Source organism: Lithobates pipiens, unplaced genomic scaffold, assembly GCF_037356315.1.
Source record: "Lithobates pipiens isolate NorthernLeopardFrog02 unplaced genomic scaffold, aLitPip1_a1.2 Scaffold_16, whole genome shotgun sequence".
Taxonomy (NCBI): domain Eukaryota; kingdom Metazoa; phylum Chordata; class Amphibia; order Anura; family Ranidae; genus Lithobates; species Lithobates pipiens.
The window spans coordinates 248,863,270-248,880,204 of NW_027507748.1; the positions used below are offsets into that span (position 1 = coordinate 248,863,270).

Sequence of the window (16,935 nt, forward strand, 5' to 3'; positions counted from 1 at the left end):
GTAAACATCCCTTTTAATAGAAAAAAGCATTACAGGACCTCTTAAATATGAGATCTGAGGTCAAAAAGACCTCAGATATCATATTTACACTAAAATGCAATAAGAAAAAAAAAAAAAGTTGCTTTAAGATCTATGGGCAGAAGTGCTGTTTTGACATCGCTTCCTCACTGCAATGGTATGGGGATGGGTGGGAGCCATCTTCCCCTCACTCATCTCCATACCCAACAGGCAGGAGGACACAATCGCCTCCGATAAGCAGCGGAGGACACCGGAGAGCAGCAGGGGGCCCTCTCCCGTCGATAAAAGTGATCTCACTGCGAATCCGCCACAGAGACCACTTTTATCTGAGGGCCAGTTCACACCAGATGCAGTTCCTTTCACTTTTTTTCTGCACTAAAAATGCATGCACCGTGTTTTCCATGTATTCCAATGGCTCTAGTTCACACCAGACAGTCCGATTCCGGTCAGTTTCCGATGCAGAAACTGACTGTAAACTGAATTCATGGTGTGAACTAGAGCCATTGGAATACATCGAAAACACTGTGCATGCATTTTGGGCAGAAAAAAAGTGAAAGGAACTGCGTCTGGTGTGAACTGACCCTGGAAGCGACATGGCAACATGCTGCCATAAAAAGGATATCCCTCTTCAAACAGCAGATATATATCCACAGCGGGCGGTCTCTGCAAGTGGTTAAAGAAAACCAGGAAGGCCTCACTTCAAACTCAACTAGACTTCATAAAACAAACAAAAAAAATAAATAAAAAAAATATCACTATCCCAATCTGTAGCTGCTGTCCTTAAAAGATCTTGTAGAGTTATATTCCTTTTATCGACTCTAGTAGTGGAAATCGCAACATTTCGTGGGCTATTGCAGAGGTGTTAGGACTATTAATCCAGTCTTTTTAAACCTTTTTTGCTCCACTGACTGCTGACAAACTGCGTTAACTAATTTTTGCCAGCTGTCAAATCTCTTAAAACGCATAAAGCCCCTGGGTCAGATGTATATAGGGCCACTATGATTACAAGGCATTTGCTCTGATTTTGGCTGCTCAATTTGTCTCAGCTTGCAATTGGCTCTTAGATAGATACCTTCATAGCTCACATCTCGGTAATGCTGAAAGGTGGGGGGGGGGGGGGTTAAAGACCCAGTCCAATATATGAACTACTAGCCCATATTGTTACTTAACATTGAGTTAAAGATCTTTACCAAGGGACATTCATTTAAATTGCTGCCTCTCCTCCAAGACATCATATACTCTGATCAAGTGGGCTTTATGTCCACCAGAGGGGCGAAGAACAGGACCAGGGCATGTTATGTCATCCTTTAAGTCCACAGTCAGAAAATACCCTTAAAGTGGTTTTTAACTCTACCCCACAACTTTGTCCCATGTAAATCAGCATAAAAAAACCCAAATGAACACCGCTTGTAGATATCTCCTTACTTGCTTAGTATTTTTGTATTCCTTTTTACTCTTTAGAACAATGTCACTGAGCGTGCCCATATCTCCCCTGATTTACGGCACACTCTGTGTGCTTGTCTGTCTATTATCAAGACTTACTATGGCACAACACTGAAATCCCATGAGACTGCATAATCACTCAGAACTTCCTACTACACCCCATGTGACATCACATGGAGTTTAAACCTGGGCATCGGACAGCTCAAGCTGATGAGACTGGCATTGGCAAACACTAAATAATCGGCACAAGTAAATACTATAAAATAAAACAAGTCAGCTATGAGCAGGAAAGCAGGGTTGTTATAGAAATGTTGGATTGGGAAGGAGGCTTGGTTAACAGTACAGGAAGTGCTCAATGTAAGGGAGGAAATACACTCCACTGTGGACTTTAAAAAAAAACTTGTTTCCAGGGGTAAAGCAGCGCCATCTTCAGTATTGTTTTCTAAAGTTTCTTTAAACAGTAAGTAATACGCGATTTGGGGCTGGATTACAGTGGCTATAGTTTGATAATTACGAATTATAATGGACTAAAAGAAAAAGCATCAGAGTGAGAGAGTTTACTTCTTCTTTAAGTATCCTTTTCTCGGATGAAGAGAATGGTTTTTGACAGTGTATATTGGACGTTCCTGAAGGTGAAGTCGATTTATATGGAGGTAGGGGTTAACTTTGGTAAGTGGTAAGATGCCAATTACTCTCTCTCTCTATGGCAGCGGTTAGGACTAACAAAGCTAACTCAGCATTCTTCCGACTGCCAGATGGAACCAGACAAGGTTGCCCCTCATCACCACTGATCTTCATTTTGAACTTAGAGACATTTCTTGAACATGTCCACTTTAATCCACTGTGGTCCTGGGGGGCAAGGAGAATTAGTTCACAACTAATTTGTTCAACTTGGACTCTATACATGCTCTGGGGAGTTCAACTCTACCATTGCAGCAGAGGGGTGATGAGGTTTGCAGAGTGTTGAAACTGCTTCTTTGACATTTGTACTCTGTGGCAACAATTGTGTGCTGCTTTTCTAGGTCTATGTATTATGCACCAATGCTACCCTATTCCTGTCTGAATGCTAAAGTTACAGAAAAAAAAAAAAACATAGCATGAGCATTGATGAGAAGTTTTAATATACTTGTTAATCTACAGAAAACAAGCTTTTAGTTCCCAGCTCTGTAGTTTATCTTCATTTCCTTCTTTTGAACTTGTCTTCCAATTTCTCTGCCTGTAGGTCTATTCCACATTACTATGCAGGTAACAGTCACAGTAGATTTTATGAATTGTAGAATAGTTTTATTGATTTGTGTGTAAATAGAAAATTATCAATGTGTAAGAGCAACATAAATGTATATGTTTCCGTTTTTAAAATTGTTATGATGTATAGTTTTTATTAAATACATACACACACACACACAAGGGCTGCGATATGTTTTTAATGTGTACATAGGTTTCGTTTATGTTTTGCAAAGCAACACAATGGTTGTGCTTCATGGTGCTATTTCTCACAATAAGTCAGGTACACATTGAAAACAATGTAAATTCCGTATGACTGATAGCTATGCTCAACACTAATTAAGAAGGGAGGCTGGGAAATTAAAACTATATGCTAAATCTAGTCGCCAATCTACAATTAATTTGATTAAATCAAACATGGATGAGAAAGCATATAAAAATCTAACTGTTTTATAAAAAAAATATTTTAACAACTTGAACAATGATCACTGAAAATATACTACATTTTCACCTATAAACCTTATGTAGTCAGCACAACATTTTAAAATTGCTGGAAGTGGCCCAAACAACCAATAAGTTACATGTTATAGTAAGAATACAGCCACGTATATACAGCCTGAGAACAATAGCATAAAGCAATTAAATGTACTCCACTAAGAGTATTCAAGACAATATGATTACACAAAGGCCTATATAAGAAAAATGTAGTAGCCTTAAAGTGGCTGTAAACCCTTACAAACCACTTTGACCTACAGGAAAGCCTAGATTAAAGTGGTTGTAAACCAGCATAAAAAACCCTAATGAATACTTCTTGTAGATATCTCCTTACTTGCTTAGTATTGTTGTAATCCTTGTTCTGTAGAATGAAGTCACTGAGCATGCCCAGCACAACACTGAACTCTGCTAATCACTTAGAGCTTCCTCCTACACACCATGTGACTATGTGACATGACATACAGTCTAAACTTGGCCATTACTGCAGTCAGACAAAGGGAAACATTAGAAAATCGGCACAAACAAACTATGGACAGGGAAGCAGGGTTGCCATAGAAACGTTGGATTGAGAAGGAGGCTGGGTTAACAGTATAGGAAGTGCTCAACTTAAAGAGGAAGTAAACCCTAATGGGTTTACTTCCTCTTTCATTCCCTGCAAAGGCAAAGCATAATGGACTACTATGCATCGCATAGTAGCCCATTATGTGTCACTTACCTGACACAGGAGACAGCGATGTCACCGCTGTCCCCTGTAGTCCGGCGCATCCATCTTCTCGGTGGGGTCTCGCAGCTCCACCGCTGTCATTCGGCGGAGCCGCGATGACGTCACTCCCGCGCATGCGCACGGGAGCCGACACGCGCGGCAGCTCCATTGTTGGAAATGCCGCGCTCAGTGCGCCTGCGCGCCGCTGTCTACGGCGCATGCGCCGTAGACAGCGGTGCCTGTCTTCGGGCAAATATCTCCTAAACCGTATAGGTTTAGGAGATATTTCTTGGACCTACAGGTAAGCCTTAATCTAGGCTTAACTGTAGGTCAAAGTGGATTGTAAGGGTTTACAACCACTTTAAGGGCGGAAATGCACTCCACTGTGGACTCAGAAAACAATACTTAAGATGGCGCTGCCCAGGGGCGTACCTAGAGCATTTGGCACCCGGGGCGGATCCTATATCTGGCACCCCACCACCATAAAATGTAAAAAAACGCCCACTGTGCCCCCTGCATACCTCTGCATCCTTCAATATCTTTTTTTCACTACTGTGTACCCCCCTCTCCCCAACTGCACCTCTGGACCCCTTTAAATTACACAGCACCCTGCCCCCTGCACCCCTTTACATTACACAGCCCCTCACAGCTCTGGACCCCCTGCATGTTACACAGACCCCCTACAGTGCAGACCCCCCTCCCTACCATACAGACCACCCATCTACAGTGTAGACCCCCCTACAGTACAGACCCCCCCTACAGTACAGACCCCCCCTACAGTACAGACCCCCCCTACAGTACAGACCCCCCCTACAGTACAATCCCCTTCTATCTGTGGTCGCGCCGTTCTGATCAGTCTCGGCAGCGGCTGTCACTCACAGCCGAGTGAAGCCGCCTCCCCCTCCTCCTGCATGCACAGTGTGCTTGCTGTGCATGCAGGAGGGGGGGGGAGGCGGCTTCACTCTGCTCGGCTGTGAGTGACAGCCGCTGCCGAGAATGATCAGAGCGGCCACACAACGCGACCACAGAGAGAAGGAGATTATTGCGACGGGTCCCGGATCACTGAGCCGGCAGATGTCACTCCACTCGGGTGCTGCTCACACCTCCCCCCTGCAATGCCACCCACTGCCAGTGCCTCGGGCTCTCTCTGTGTGGGCTGCGAACCCGAGGCTCGGCGCTGTCTCCTCTTCAGTTGCGGAGGGGAGGCGCAGGCCTGACCCCCCCCCCCCCGGAAAGTTTTTTAAAGTTTCTTTAAACAGTAAGTAATATGCGATTTGGGCTGGATTACAGTGGCTATGGTCTGATAGTTACTTATTATAATGGACTAAATGAAAAGAAGCACCAGAGTGGAAGAGTTTACTTCCTCTTTAAGGCTTACCTGTAGGTCCAAGAAATAACTCCTAAGCCTACAGGGTTTAGGAGATATTAAAAAAAAAAAAAAAAAAGACAGTCACCGCTGTCGACGGCGCATGCGCCATAAGACAGCAGCGCACCATCGCGATATGCCGTTAGTGGCAGCTCCCGTACTACAGGGGACAGTGGTGACATTGCTGGCTCCTGTGTCAAGTGACACCTAAAGGGTTACTATGCAATGCATAGTAGCCCATTAGCTTTACCTTTGCAGGGAGACAAAGAAAAAGTAAACCCACCAGGGGTTTACTTCCTCTTTAAACCTTTTTGGTTTTCTTTAGAGAAGGTTAAGTCTGAAACAATGTCAAGTTTTTTCCTACATAGGTCATCCTATAGAGAAGCATTTACGTCACTGCCCATTTTGATAACAAAACATTAAATATGTGTAGATCCCCCAAACTAAGCAAAATTTGACCTTTAACAACTGCCACTGGGACTTTTTATTCCCAGTGAGAAACTTCCCCTTAGTTCTTGTTAACCACTTACCAACCGGCTCCTGTACATATACGTCGGCACTTTGAAGAGGGATATCTCGGTAACGGCAGCAGCTGCTGCCACAGCCGAGATATCCATCTTTACAGGAGGTAGTCGTGTTTACGATAATGGTGGTCTCCACGGCGGGTTCACCACGAGATCACCGGCATCAGGAAGGGTGCCCCCCCCCCCTCCAGCCGTTCTTCCGTGCCCTCTGCCGCTTACCAGTCAGCAGCAGCGGAGGTGATTGGGTCCTTTTCTGTGCTGGGTATGGAGACGAGTGAGGCCAAGATGGCCTCCACTCGTCTCTATACCATAGGAGGGCGAAATCGACATCAATACATCACATCACTGCCCATACCTCTTAAAAGGAACATTTTTTTCAATGTCATTTTTTTCAAATTACTTTTTTTTTTGATTTTTATTTTTTTATTATTGCATTTAAGTCCAAATATGAGATCTGAGGACTTTTTGACCCCAGATCTCATATTTAAGAGGACCTGTCATGCTTTTTTCTATTAAAGGGGGTGTTTAAATTCCTTGTAATAGGAATAAAAGTGATCCATTTTTTTTTTTTTTTTAAACATTGTAAAAATAAAATCGAGTAAAATAAGAAATTATTATTATTTTTTTTTTAAAAACACCCCGTCCCAACGAGCTCGCGCGCAGAAGCGAACGCATACGTAAACGGTAGTCAAACCACAAATGTGGTATCGCCACGATCCGTAGAGCGAGAACAGTAAGAGTTTGTCACCATTCCACGAGCAGGCACGATTTTGAAGTATGACATGGTGGATATCAATTTACTCGGCGTAACATTATCTTTCACATTATGAAAAAATTTGTGCTAATTTTACGGTTGTCTTTTTTTTATTCAAAAAAGTGATTTTTTTTTTCCAAAAGAAAAGTGCGTTTGTAAGACCGCCGCGCAAATACGGTGTGAAAAAAAGTATTGCCATGACAGCCATCTTATTCTCTAGGGTGTTAGAAAAAAAATATATAATGTTTGGGGGTTCTAGGTAATTTACTAGCAAAAAAACGGTTTTAAACATGTAAACACTGAGTCTAAAAAAGAGGCCTGGTTAAAAGGTGATAACTGTCAGCTTTAGGATTTCCTCACCATAAGGGCACAAACAAAAACAAAAGCATCTGCAAAACATGTTAACCCCCCACTCAAAATTTATATAAACAAAATAGGAATAACAGGATTTGAAAATGATCAAAAAGACAATCATATTTTATCATAGTTTAAGAAAAAGTAAATAAAACAAACTGACACCAAATAATCACTGTGTTCACTTCATGAGTAAATCATAGCCTAAGTGCCGGTTCACACAGGGGCGACTCAGATCCCACTTCAAGTCGCCCCAAGTCACCTCAGGTCGCACAACATGTAGAAATCAATGTAAGTGAATGAGAGCGTCTTAATGCACACTACTGAAGTCGCTCTGACTTCAGAAAAGGTTCCTGTACTACTTCAATCCGACTTGTAGGCGACTGGTACCCATTGATTTCAATGGAGGTCGCCTCAAAGTCGGATCTCTGTCTATACAGAGGCTACTCTCAGAGAATTATCAGCTCTCAAAAGGAGTTCCGCCCTGAGAGCTCATTCTCTGATTGGCCACGGCAAGTCGCCTGGCCTGGGGCGACTTAAAGTAGTGTTGTAAGTCGGGTCCAAGTCACGTCACGTCAAGTCACGTCAAGTCACGTCAAGTCACGTCATGTCAAGTCGTGTTGCCCCTGTGTGAACCGAGCCTAAGCAGTGCATAATGTGACTCTAAAAAAAAAGTTTTTTGTTTTTTTAAACCACCACTTTAAAAAAGTCAGTCATAGCAAAGCTATGAAATCAATCAATCAGTAAAATTTTATTTGCAAATAACTACTAAAAAATAGTTAACTATATTCATAACTTACTAGTCCAGCTGTTGTGACTTCTGACTTTTTTTGTCGATAAGTACGAGGAGGGATTTGTGGGAGCAAAGTCTTGCTTCGCGCTACTGGTTTTCCTGTAGAACCCTTTTGTAAACTCACATTCTTCCAATGTACCTCAGCCTGGTGCAGTATCTTAGAATCATAGGTTGATGCTAAATTCGGGCGTGTAATTGTATCATTTATTCCCTCATAATCCAAGCCTGAAAATCCACCTCCACTCCTCAGCAAACCCGATTCTGCATCCTCTTCTGAAATTGTGCAGTTAGGCGGATTCCCTTCATTCTCTCCAGTGAATAGATTGACATCTTTGGCGTGAGAGACCTTTGATGTAGTGGACTGGAACGCGTTTTTGCAGTAGTTTCCCAGATGTGTGCGAGGTGGTAAAGGGGGTGGAGAAAGACTTTTTCCTTCATCTTGTTTACTGCTAAGATATCCATCCCCATATATATAAAAGCCTTCATTGAGGTCAGGTTTGGTTTTTGAGAGTGATGGGGCAGTACTTGCTACTTGTGAGACATCTTCCAAGGAAATTAGAGGGCTTTCATCAACCTCACATGTTGTTTTGAGGTCAGAGAGTGCATCATACTCCATTTGAAGTGCCTCTGCTAATGCCAGTTCTTTTCGAGTCATACCCAATGACTCTAGACCTTGCCATTGTTCTTTCTTTCCATCAGAAGTTGACATCACTGGTGGTTATACGGACAGAAAAAAAAAAAAAAGGAGGCGGCTATAGAAAAAAAAAAAAATTTGCTGCAGAAGGCATAATTCTCCAGAACACCACCTACAAAAGAGAATTATTGATTATTATTATTTAAACATGAAAACCACAAGCTTTGTAAGTTTTAACCTACATTTGTTTTTCCCCCACCACAAAGCCACCCAAATTTTCACTGGAGAGTTTATAATACCGATATGCTTGTTTGGCATTACTTCCAGTTAGGAGCCTTAAAATCTATTCCGCTTGCTGGTAAAAGTCTCACACATGTGGTATTGCGATACTTGGGAGGAGTAGCACAATATATTTTGGGGGTGTAATTTTTGCTATGTATTAAGCCCCACACCATCAGATTTTCTGCTGATTTTTTTTTCCTTCGGATTTGCAAAAACTATATAATATGAGGTCAAACCTTAGGAGTTTCAATTTGTATGCAATCAGGCAGGCCCTTGCACTACATGGTTTTGGTAAATCTCAACACAAAAATCAGCAGAAAATCAGATAGTGTGTATGGGGCTTTAGAAATATCTTATAAAATAACTTGGGTTTTTGTGTAAAAACAAAAAACAAACAAACACATTTACATTTTCTTTCCACATTTTCCAAAAACTTGTGGAATAAAATGACATGTTCAAAAGACTCATTATGCCTCCTAGAATAGGGGTCATTCCAAAATGGGATAATTTTGTGGGCGTTTCTATTGTCCTGGTGCTCCAGGGCCTTCAAAAGTGTGATAGGTTGTTAGCAAACTAAATGTGTAATTTATGCTCCTAGAATCCCTGCATGTTGGGCCTCTGTATGCAGCCAGGCTGTGAAAAAGTCTCACACATGTGGTATCGCCATATTAAGGAGGAGTAGCAGAAAGTATTTTGGGGTGTAATTGCAAGTTTATCTATGCCATGTGTGAGAAAACTTAATATGACAATTTTGTGTGAAAAAAAATTATCCAGTTTCCAAACTATTGTGGGCAAAAAATTGTAACTCACTATGTCTCTTACTAATAGATTGTCATCTTCACAAAAAAGGAGGGCATTTGGGGGGATATTTGTACTGTCTTGACATTTTAAGGCCTTAAGAAATGAGCTAGATGGTCAGTACATCAGGAATGATTAATTTTCAATGATACGTAGCATAGCTTGTAGATTCTACACACAAACCAATTATCATACACATATAGGATTTTTTTCTTTTTACGAAATTTAGCAAAATACATTCTGGCCTAAATTTATGATGAAATTTGATTTTATTGGATTTCTTTTAAAAAAATAAAAACACTTCAAAAAGCTGGAAAAAAGTTGAAAAACTCACTGCAAAGCTACTGGCGTTTTTATAACATTTTAATGTTCAGTGTGCACGAGGCCTAATTGTTATTGAAAGTGCAAGATCACTGAAAGGAGTTGTAAAGGTATAAGATTTTTTATCTTACTGCATTAAGATAAAAAACAAACAAACATTCTGTGTGTAGCAGCCTCCCCTCAGCCACCATAATACTTACCTGAGACCCATCTCTCTCCAGCGAGTATCTAAGCCGTCTGGTAGGATACGACATAGCAGCGGTGCCATTGGCTCCCGCAGTGGTCCAAGTCAGTCAGCCAATCATAGGAGAGAGGGGGTAGGCCAGGTCGCAGCTCCTTGCCTGCATGGATACATGGAGCTCCGACTCGGCTCGGGTGCCCCCATAGAGAGCTGCTGGTTGAGGGAAGGGCCAGGAGCCAAGAAGAGGAGGAACCAGGCTGCTGTGTGCAATACCAAATGCACAGAGGAGAGAAGCATAAAATGTTTGTTATTTAAAAAAAATTTACTTTTCAATTACTTGGAGGCTGAAAATTGGTCTTGGTATAAAGGGGGTGAAAGTGCCCAGTATTGAGGTGGTTAACTGACTTATATCACATGAAACAGTTCAATAAGTCTCTAAAAAGCCCTGGAGAATATGTTCTGGCTTCAAGCAACAAAATATTCTTGTACTGAAAAGGAAACAATCTTTGTAAAAAACATGATGCAAATGGAAATATTGAGGCGTTTCCTCTGCTGCTTGGGCTTAAATGTGAGGAAGGATATCAAGTCCCAATTCCTATTAAAATGGCCTAGATATAAGGCATAACATAATTAACCACTGAAGGACGGAGCCTCTTTTTGAGATTTGTTATTTACAAGTTAAAAACTGTTTTACTAGAAAATTACTTAGAACCCCCCCAACATAATCCACTTTTTTTCCTAACACCCTAGAGAAAAAAATGGCGGTCGTTGCAATACTTTGTCACACCACATTTGTGCAGCAGTCTTACAAGCGTACTTTTTTGGGAAAAAAAACTTTTTTTAAATAAAAAATAAAAATAAAAAAAATAAGACAACAGTAAAGATAGCCCAATTTTTGATAGATAATGTTACGCTGAGTAAATTGAGATCCAACATGTCACGCTTCAAAATTGCGTCCACTCGTGGAATGGCGGCAAAATTTTTACAGGTTGAATGTTTTGAGTTACAAAGGAGGTCTAGGGCTAGAATTATTGCTCTTGTTCTACCAATTGCGACCATACCTCACGTGTGGTTTGAACAATGTTTTCATATGTGGGCGCTACTCGCGTATGCGTTCACTTCTGCAAGTGAGCTCGGCGGGACGGGGCGCTAAAAAATGTTTTTTTATTATTTTACATTTTTTATTTTTGCACTGTTCTTTTAAAAAAAGAACTCTGACTTTTATTTCTTTTACAAGGAATGTAAAAATCCCTTGTAATAGCTCTCACTGCGAATCTGCCGCAGAGACCACTTTTATCTGAAAGGGGACCACCCGCTGAAGAAGAGGATAGCTGGGTTATTAGCAGCTACCCACTGCCATAACACTCTTCTCCATAACCAGCAAGGAGCAACATCCCATCACTTCTGCCGTTGGCTCCGGTAAGTGGCGGAGGGCAGCAGAGCCGATAAAAAGTGATCTTGCAGCGAATCCGTGGTAGAGACCACTCTTATTGGAAAGCGGACCACCAGCCGAAGAAGAGGATACCGGGGTTATGGCAGCTAGCTGCTGCCATAACAATGACATTCCTCTTCAAAGTTAGAACGTATATAGTAGTGTGGTGGTCCTTAAGTGGTTAAAGCAAAACACACACACACACACACACATACATACATACAGATAAGGTGCACAAGTCTATGGCTAAAGTCTTTTTAGATAACGCTGTAGAAGTGGAGGAAGAATTTGGTTCATCCACAAACCAATAGTGTGGAGGAAGTTCTATACTCCTACAACCAGTGGTGCAGCTGCCGTCCAGAGCCCCTCTTTTTCTTACCTGAACCCGAACGTTTCAGCGATGAGAACAAGCCAGCAGCTCCAGCCGCCGTCTCAGGTCCTCATTGGATAGACCCCCGCTGCTGTCAATCAAATGCAGTGACATGGGAGCCGGGGGACGGGCCCAGGTCCTGCTGTCTGTGTCAATGCCCGCATGAGCGCCCCCATGGTAAGCAACTTTCTGTGGGGGCTTCAATGAGGAGAAGCAGCCAGGAGCAAAGCCAGGGAGACCCAAGAAAAGTAGGATAAGGGCCGCTTTGTGCAATGCCCTTGCACAGAGCAGGCAATTAGGACACTTGTTATTTTAAGGGGAAAAAAAAAAACCTTAACAATCACTTTCAAGGGCAGAAACAAAAGGTCACCTATCCTTAAAGGGGTTGTAAAAGGTAAACGTTTTACTTACCTGATCCCTCGAAAGTCCCCCGCTCGCCTCTCTCATCCTTTTTGCCGCTCACCCTGGCCATTGATTGACTAGAGTGGATGGTTTGAAAGCAGCGCAGTCATTGGCTCGTGCTGCTGTCAATCACATCCAATGACGTGGCGGACCGGGGGGGTGGGGCCGAGTGATACAGTTAGCGGCTACAGCCGCTAGCTGTATCACGGGAGCACGCCCGCAAGCACTTCACACTATGCGAGGGAACTTGCATGAAAATTGTGGAGTTCTTGCGGGAGGGAGCCGAGACAACCATCGAGGGACCCCAGAAGAGCAGGTTTGGGGCCACTCTGTGCAAAACGAGCTGCATAGTGGAAGTATAGCATGTTTGTCATTTTAAAAAAAAGTGCAAAATCACATAACTGCACGTCTTCTTCGGTTCTGGGGCATGATGTTCACTGGGGACCCGGCAAACGTTCTTAGAGGTGCAGAACGGCAGTCTGTCTACAAGACTGTCATTCTGCCAGAGAGGAAAATGGAGATAGTGTTTCTGCTAAGCAGAAACACAGATCTCAGTTTTCCTTTAGTGAAAGCATCCCACACAGAGTTAGAAAGCACTCATAGGGAACACATTTTACCCTTTGATTGCCCCATATTAACCCCTTCCCTATGGTATCATTTATACAGTGCTGTTTATTTTTAGCACCGAGCACTGTATTGGTGTCTCGTCCCCAAAAAGTGTGACTTGGTGTCAGATTTGTAAGCTGCAATGTCACATTGTCGAAAAAAGAAACTCATTTATTTTTACATAAAGAAAAAAATAAAATAAATGAAGTCCCTAAATCTATCCCACAGTTTGTAAACGCTATAACTTTTGTGCAAAAAAATCAATATTTTTTTTTTTACCAAAACTATGTAGCAGAATCCATATTGGTCTAAATTTATGAAGAAATTAGATAGTTTACTTTTTTTTATTGGATATGTTTTATAGCAGAAAGTAAAAAATGTTTTTTGTTTATAGCGCAAAAAATAAAACCGCAAAAGGTGATCAAATACCACCAAAAGAAAGCTGCTCTATTTGTGGGGAAATAAGGACATTTTATATGGGTACAGCATCACAAGATGGGGTAATCGTCAGTTAAAATAACGCAATGTCGTATTGCAAAAAATGGCCTGGTCAGGAAGGGGGTAAAGCTTTCCAGAGCTGAAGTAAATAAAAGATAAGTAAAAATCTCTGGGGGGGGGGGGGCAACAACATGGCGCCAAGTAGCAGCATGAAGCTGTGAGCTCCTGTGTGTTCCCCCAAGTGCATTATGCTTGAGAGTTCAAACTCATGTGAATCCAGCCTGTAACTCTACATTCAAGCATATGGATATACTCGGCCAGGTATGCCCACCTGATTCCTATGAGTCTATACACCTTTCTGCTCCCGGTTGCACGTCTTGGGAGGGCAGAGAGCCATCTGTTCCGTTGTGCTTTGGAGGTCGGTGTCTTCAGGACTGCTTATCCACGAGTGTGCAAGGCTGAGGCTGTGAGCAGGAGCACCGAGGTGCGGCATCCGGAAGGGAAGGAGGGCCAGGAACCTGAGCTTGAGCGAGGTCGGACAGAGACCGTCAGGGGTCGACGGAGAGCTTCAAGACCTACCAGTGAGAGTAAGCAGGAACCGAAAGACAGCCCAGCTCTCTGGAGATCTCCGGAAAGTCTCACGATTTCCTAAAGACTGCTGAGGTTGCCGGGGGATCTCAGAAGAGGCGGAGAAGCTGCCACGACATGTTAGCAGGGATAGCTGATCTTGCAGGGGATTGGACCGGACCAGACTTAAGACCGGGTAGGATCTGAGGGTTGTAAATTGCATATAAAAGAGAAGAGGTGAAGGCAGAGGAAGCTGGAAGCAGAGGAGGATAGCCAGCCGAGACATTTTAGTCGCCTTACTATGACCTATTGAGAGTGCTGGCGTGGAGTAAAGCATAGAGGAAAAGACTGCTTTAGCATACAGGGCAGTTTTTTGGTAATTCGTATGCCTTTTCTTTCTACCACACCTAGAAGCTGAAACCTCATTATTTGACTGCATATTCATTTGTGTATCCATCTGCATACCCACCTGCAAAACTATCTGCATCTCAATCTGCATAACCACTGTATAAATATCTGCATACTGTCTGTAATATTTATCTACATACTTAGTCACATTTACCTGTGTATCTACCAGCATATCAATCTTGCGATTTGATTGCATATTTATCTGCGTACTGTGTATCCAGCCACAAAAATAAGTTTGTATGCTTATTTTTCAATTGTAACCAGAAGGTGAAACAATCTTGTTATTTGACTGCACATCTATCTGCATACTTATCTATGTACCCACCTGCTTACCTGCCTGCAGAGCTGCATTTTTATTTACATATCTGTATAGCAACTACACATCTACCCGCATATCTGCTTAACCACTTTATAATACAGATCATTTATACACCCTTCCTTCCCAGACCAATGTTTAGCTTTCGGAGCTCTCACACTCTGAATGCCAATTAGTCATGCAACACTGTACCCCAACAAAATGTTTATCGTTTTTTTTCATACAGAGCTTTCTTTTGGTATTTAAATCACCACTGGGTTTTTTTATTTTTTGTGACATAAGATAAAAAAAAAGTAAGAGCAAAATTTTTTTAAAGAAAAATAAATACTTTTTTATTTTAGTTTATATGATAAAATTTTGCAAATAACTAATTTTTGTTCATAAATTTGGCCCAAAATATATACTGCTACATCTATTTGGTAAAAATAACTCAAATTAGTGGATATTAGTTAGGGCCGGTTCACACAGGGGGCGACACGAGGCGACACGACTTGCCGTGCCGCGATCTGACAAGTCGCCCCCGTTCTGTACAATGGAACCGTTCTGAGAGGAGCGACTCGAGTCGCTCCGACTCAGAAAAAAGGTTCCTGTACTACTTTTGGGCGACCTCGGGGCGACTTGCATTGACTTCTATACAGAAGTCATTTGCAAGTCGCCGCTGAGGTCGCGGCAGGTCGCGGCGAGGCAAGTCGGTGTCGCCTCGCATCGCCCCCTGTGTGAACCGGCCCTTAGTCTCTGTGAAAGTTATAGAGTCTACAAGTTTGATCACACCTGATGTACAGACAGCCCATCTCATTTCTTGAGGCTCTGAAAAAAGTCTGGAAAGTACAAATAACCTTCAAATTACTCATTTTTGAAAATAGGATTTTTAAAACAGCTTACGTGTAAAATCTTTTTCTTTGATGTACATCAGGGGACACAGAGCCATAGTTATTACTATGTGGGTTATATATAGGACCGACAGGTGCTGGACACTGGCATGCCCCTAAGGCGTGTACTTCCCCCATATAACCCCTCCCATTACTGGGAATCCTCAGTTTTGTAGCCAAGCAATACAAGTGTATAAGAAGGCAGGGACCTCTGCGTCCCCTGATGTACATCAAAGAAAGGGATTTTACAGGTAAGCCGGTTTAAAAAATCCAAGAGAGAGAAAATAGGATTTTTTGTACTCCCCGTAAAATCCTTTTCTCTTTAATTCACCGACCGACACAGCTCCTCTCTGTAACAAATGGGTTATTAGCCCCATCATTAGGAGAATACTATTCATAGTTGTAATATAACACTCAGAACTCTCGGCGGTCCCTAGGCTACAACCCACAGCCAGCTCAGGCAGAACTCAGTACGTCAACAAGCAGTATAATGTAAAGAGAAAAAAGGAGGGGGGGTGCTGTGTCGGTCGGTGAATTACAGAGAAAAGGATTTTATGGTGAGTACAAAAAAATCCTATTATCTCCTATATTCACGACCGTCACAGCTCCTCTCTGTAATAAATGGGACGTCCCCAAGCAGTGCCAAAACGAGGGGTGGGAAAATCAGCATAAAACTTCATCCAGCATGACAAGTGGGAACTAGCAAAACTAAACCCACAAAAAAAAAAAAAAAAAAAGGAGAACAGCAGTGCGTGAAAAACCACCACGCACGACAGGGTATCCTCAACAGGAGTAATCCAAGACCGCAGCAAACTGCGGAAGTAATGCAACAGTGCATTAACATAACAGTACTGCGTTTTTCTTTGGACCAGCCACCAAAACAAACAGTGAGTCTGACTTCCGAAATGGAGCCGTGGCAGACAAATACACCTTCAGAGCCCTAAACACATCCAGAGTGTGAAGGGCCACCTCCTTAGGGTGCTTCGGTTTAGGACACAGAGATGGTAATACCAAGTCCTCATTGATATGAAAAGCCAAGACCACTACGGTAGAAGAGACGGTTGTGGACGCAACACCACCTTATCCCTGTGGATAACCAGATAGGGCGACTTGCAGGACAAGGCCGCCAGTTCCAAAACCCTCCTGGCTGATGTGATGGCGACTAGGAAAACCACTTTCTGGGAAAGAGTCAACAAGGGAATCTCCTTGATATTCTCAAACAGTGTTTTTTGAAGCGCCAACACCAGGTTCAAATCCCAAGGGGGTAACTGTGGACGCACCTGAGGGACTACGCGTCGTACCCCCTTAACGAAGGTACTCCCTAAGGAGTGCGATGCCAAGGGTCATTGAAAAAAGACAGCTAAGGTTGATATTTGCCCTTTGATTGGTCAACTCCTTGCTGGAGAAACAGCAGGATCCTGGATATGGAAAAGGAGAGCGGATGCCACCCTGTCTCCTCACTCATGGAGATGAAGGCCTTCCAGGTATGATGGTATATTGTCCGAGAAGAAGATTTCCATGCCCTCAACATAGCTGGAATCACTGAGTCCGACAGACCCGGTTCCTCAACACCTGGCTCTCAATAGCCATGCTGTTAAAGCCAGTGATGGTAAAGCAGGATGGAGAATTGGACCTTG

The 16,935-nt window shown here is 42.7% G+C and overlaps 1 protein-coding gene across 2 annotated transcripts in view; it reads right to left on the minus strand.

The window, feature by feature from the left end:
* PIK3C2B (phosphatidylinositol-4-phosphate 3-kinase catalytic subunit type 2 beta) overlaps positions 1-16,935 on the minus strand; it is a 935,041-nt gene that overhangs the window by 857,767 nt on the left and 60,339 nt on the right. For both annotated transcript variants that reach the window (XR_013274472.1, XM_077481256.1), the window contains exon 2: positions 7,682-8,480. Coding sequence is in view for 1 of the 2 variants with exons in the window: in XM_077481256.1 (XP_077337382.1) it covers positions 7,682-8,383 (702 nt within the window). In the remaining variant the exon portion in view is untranslated. The remainder of the gene's footprint in view (positions 1-7,681; positions 8,481-16,935) is intronic.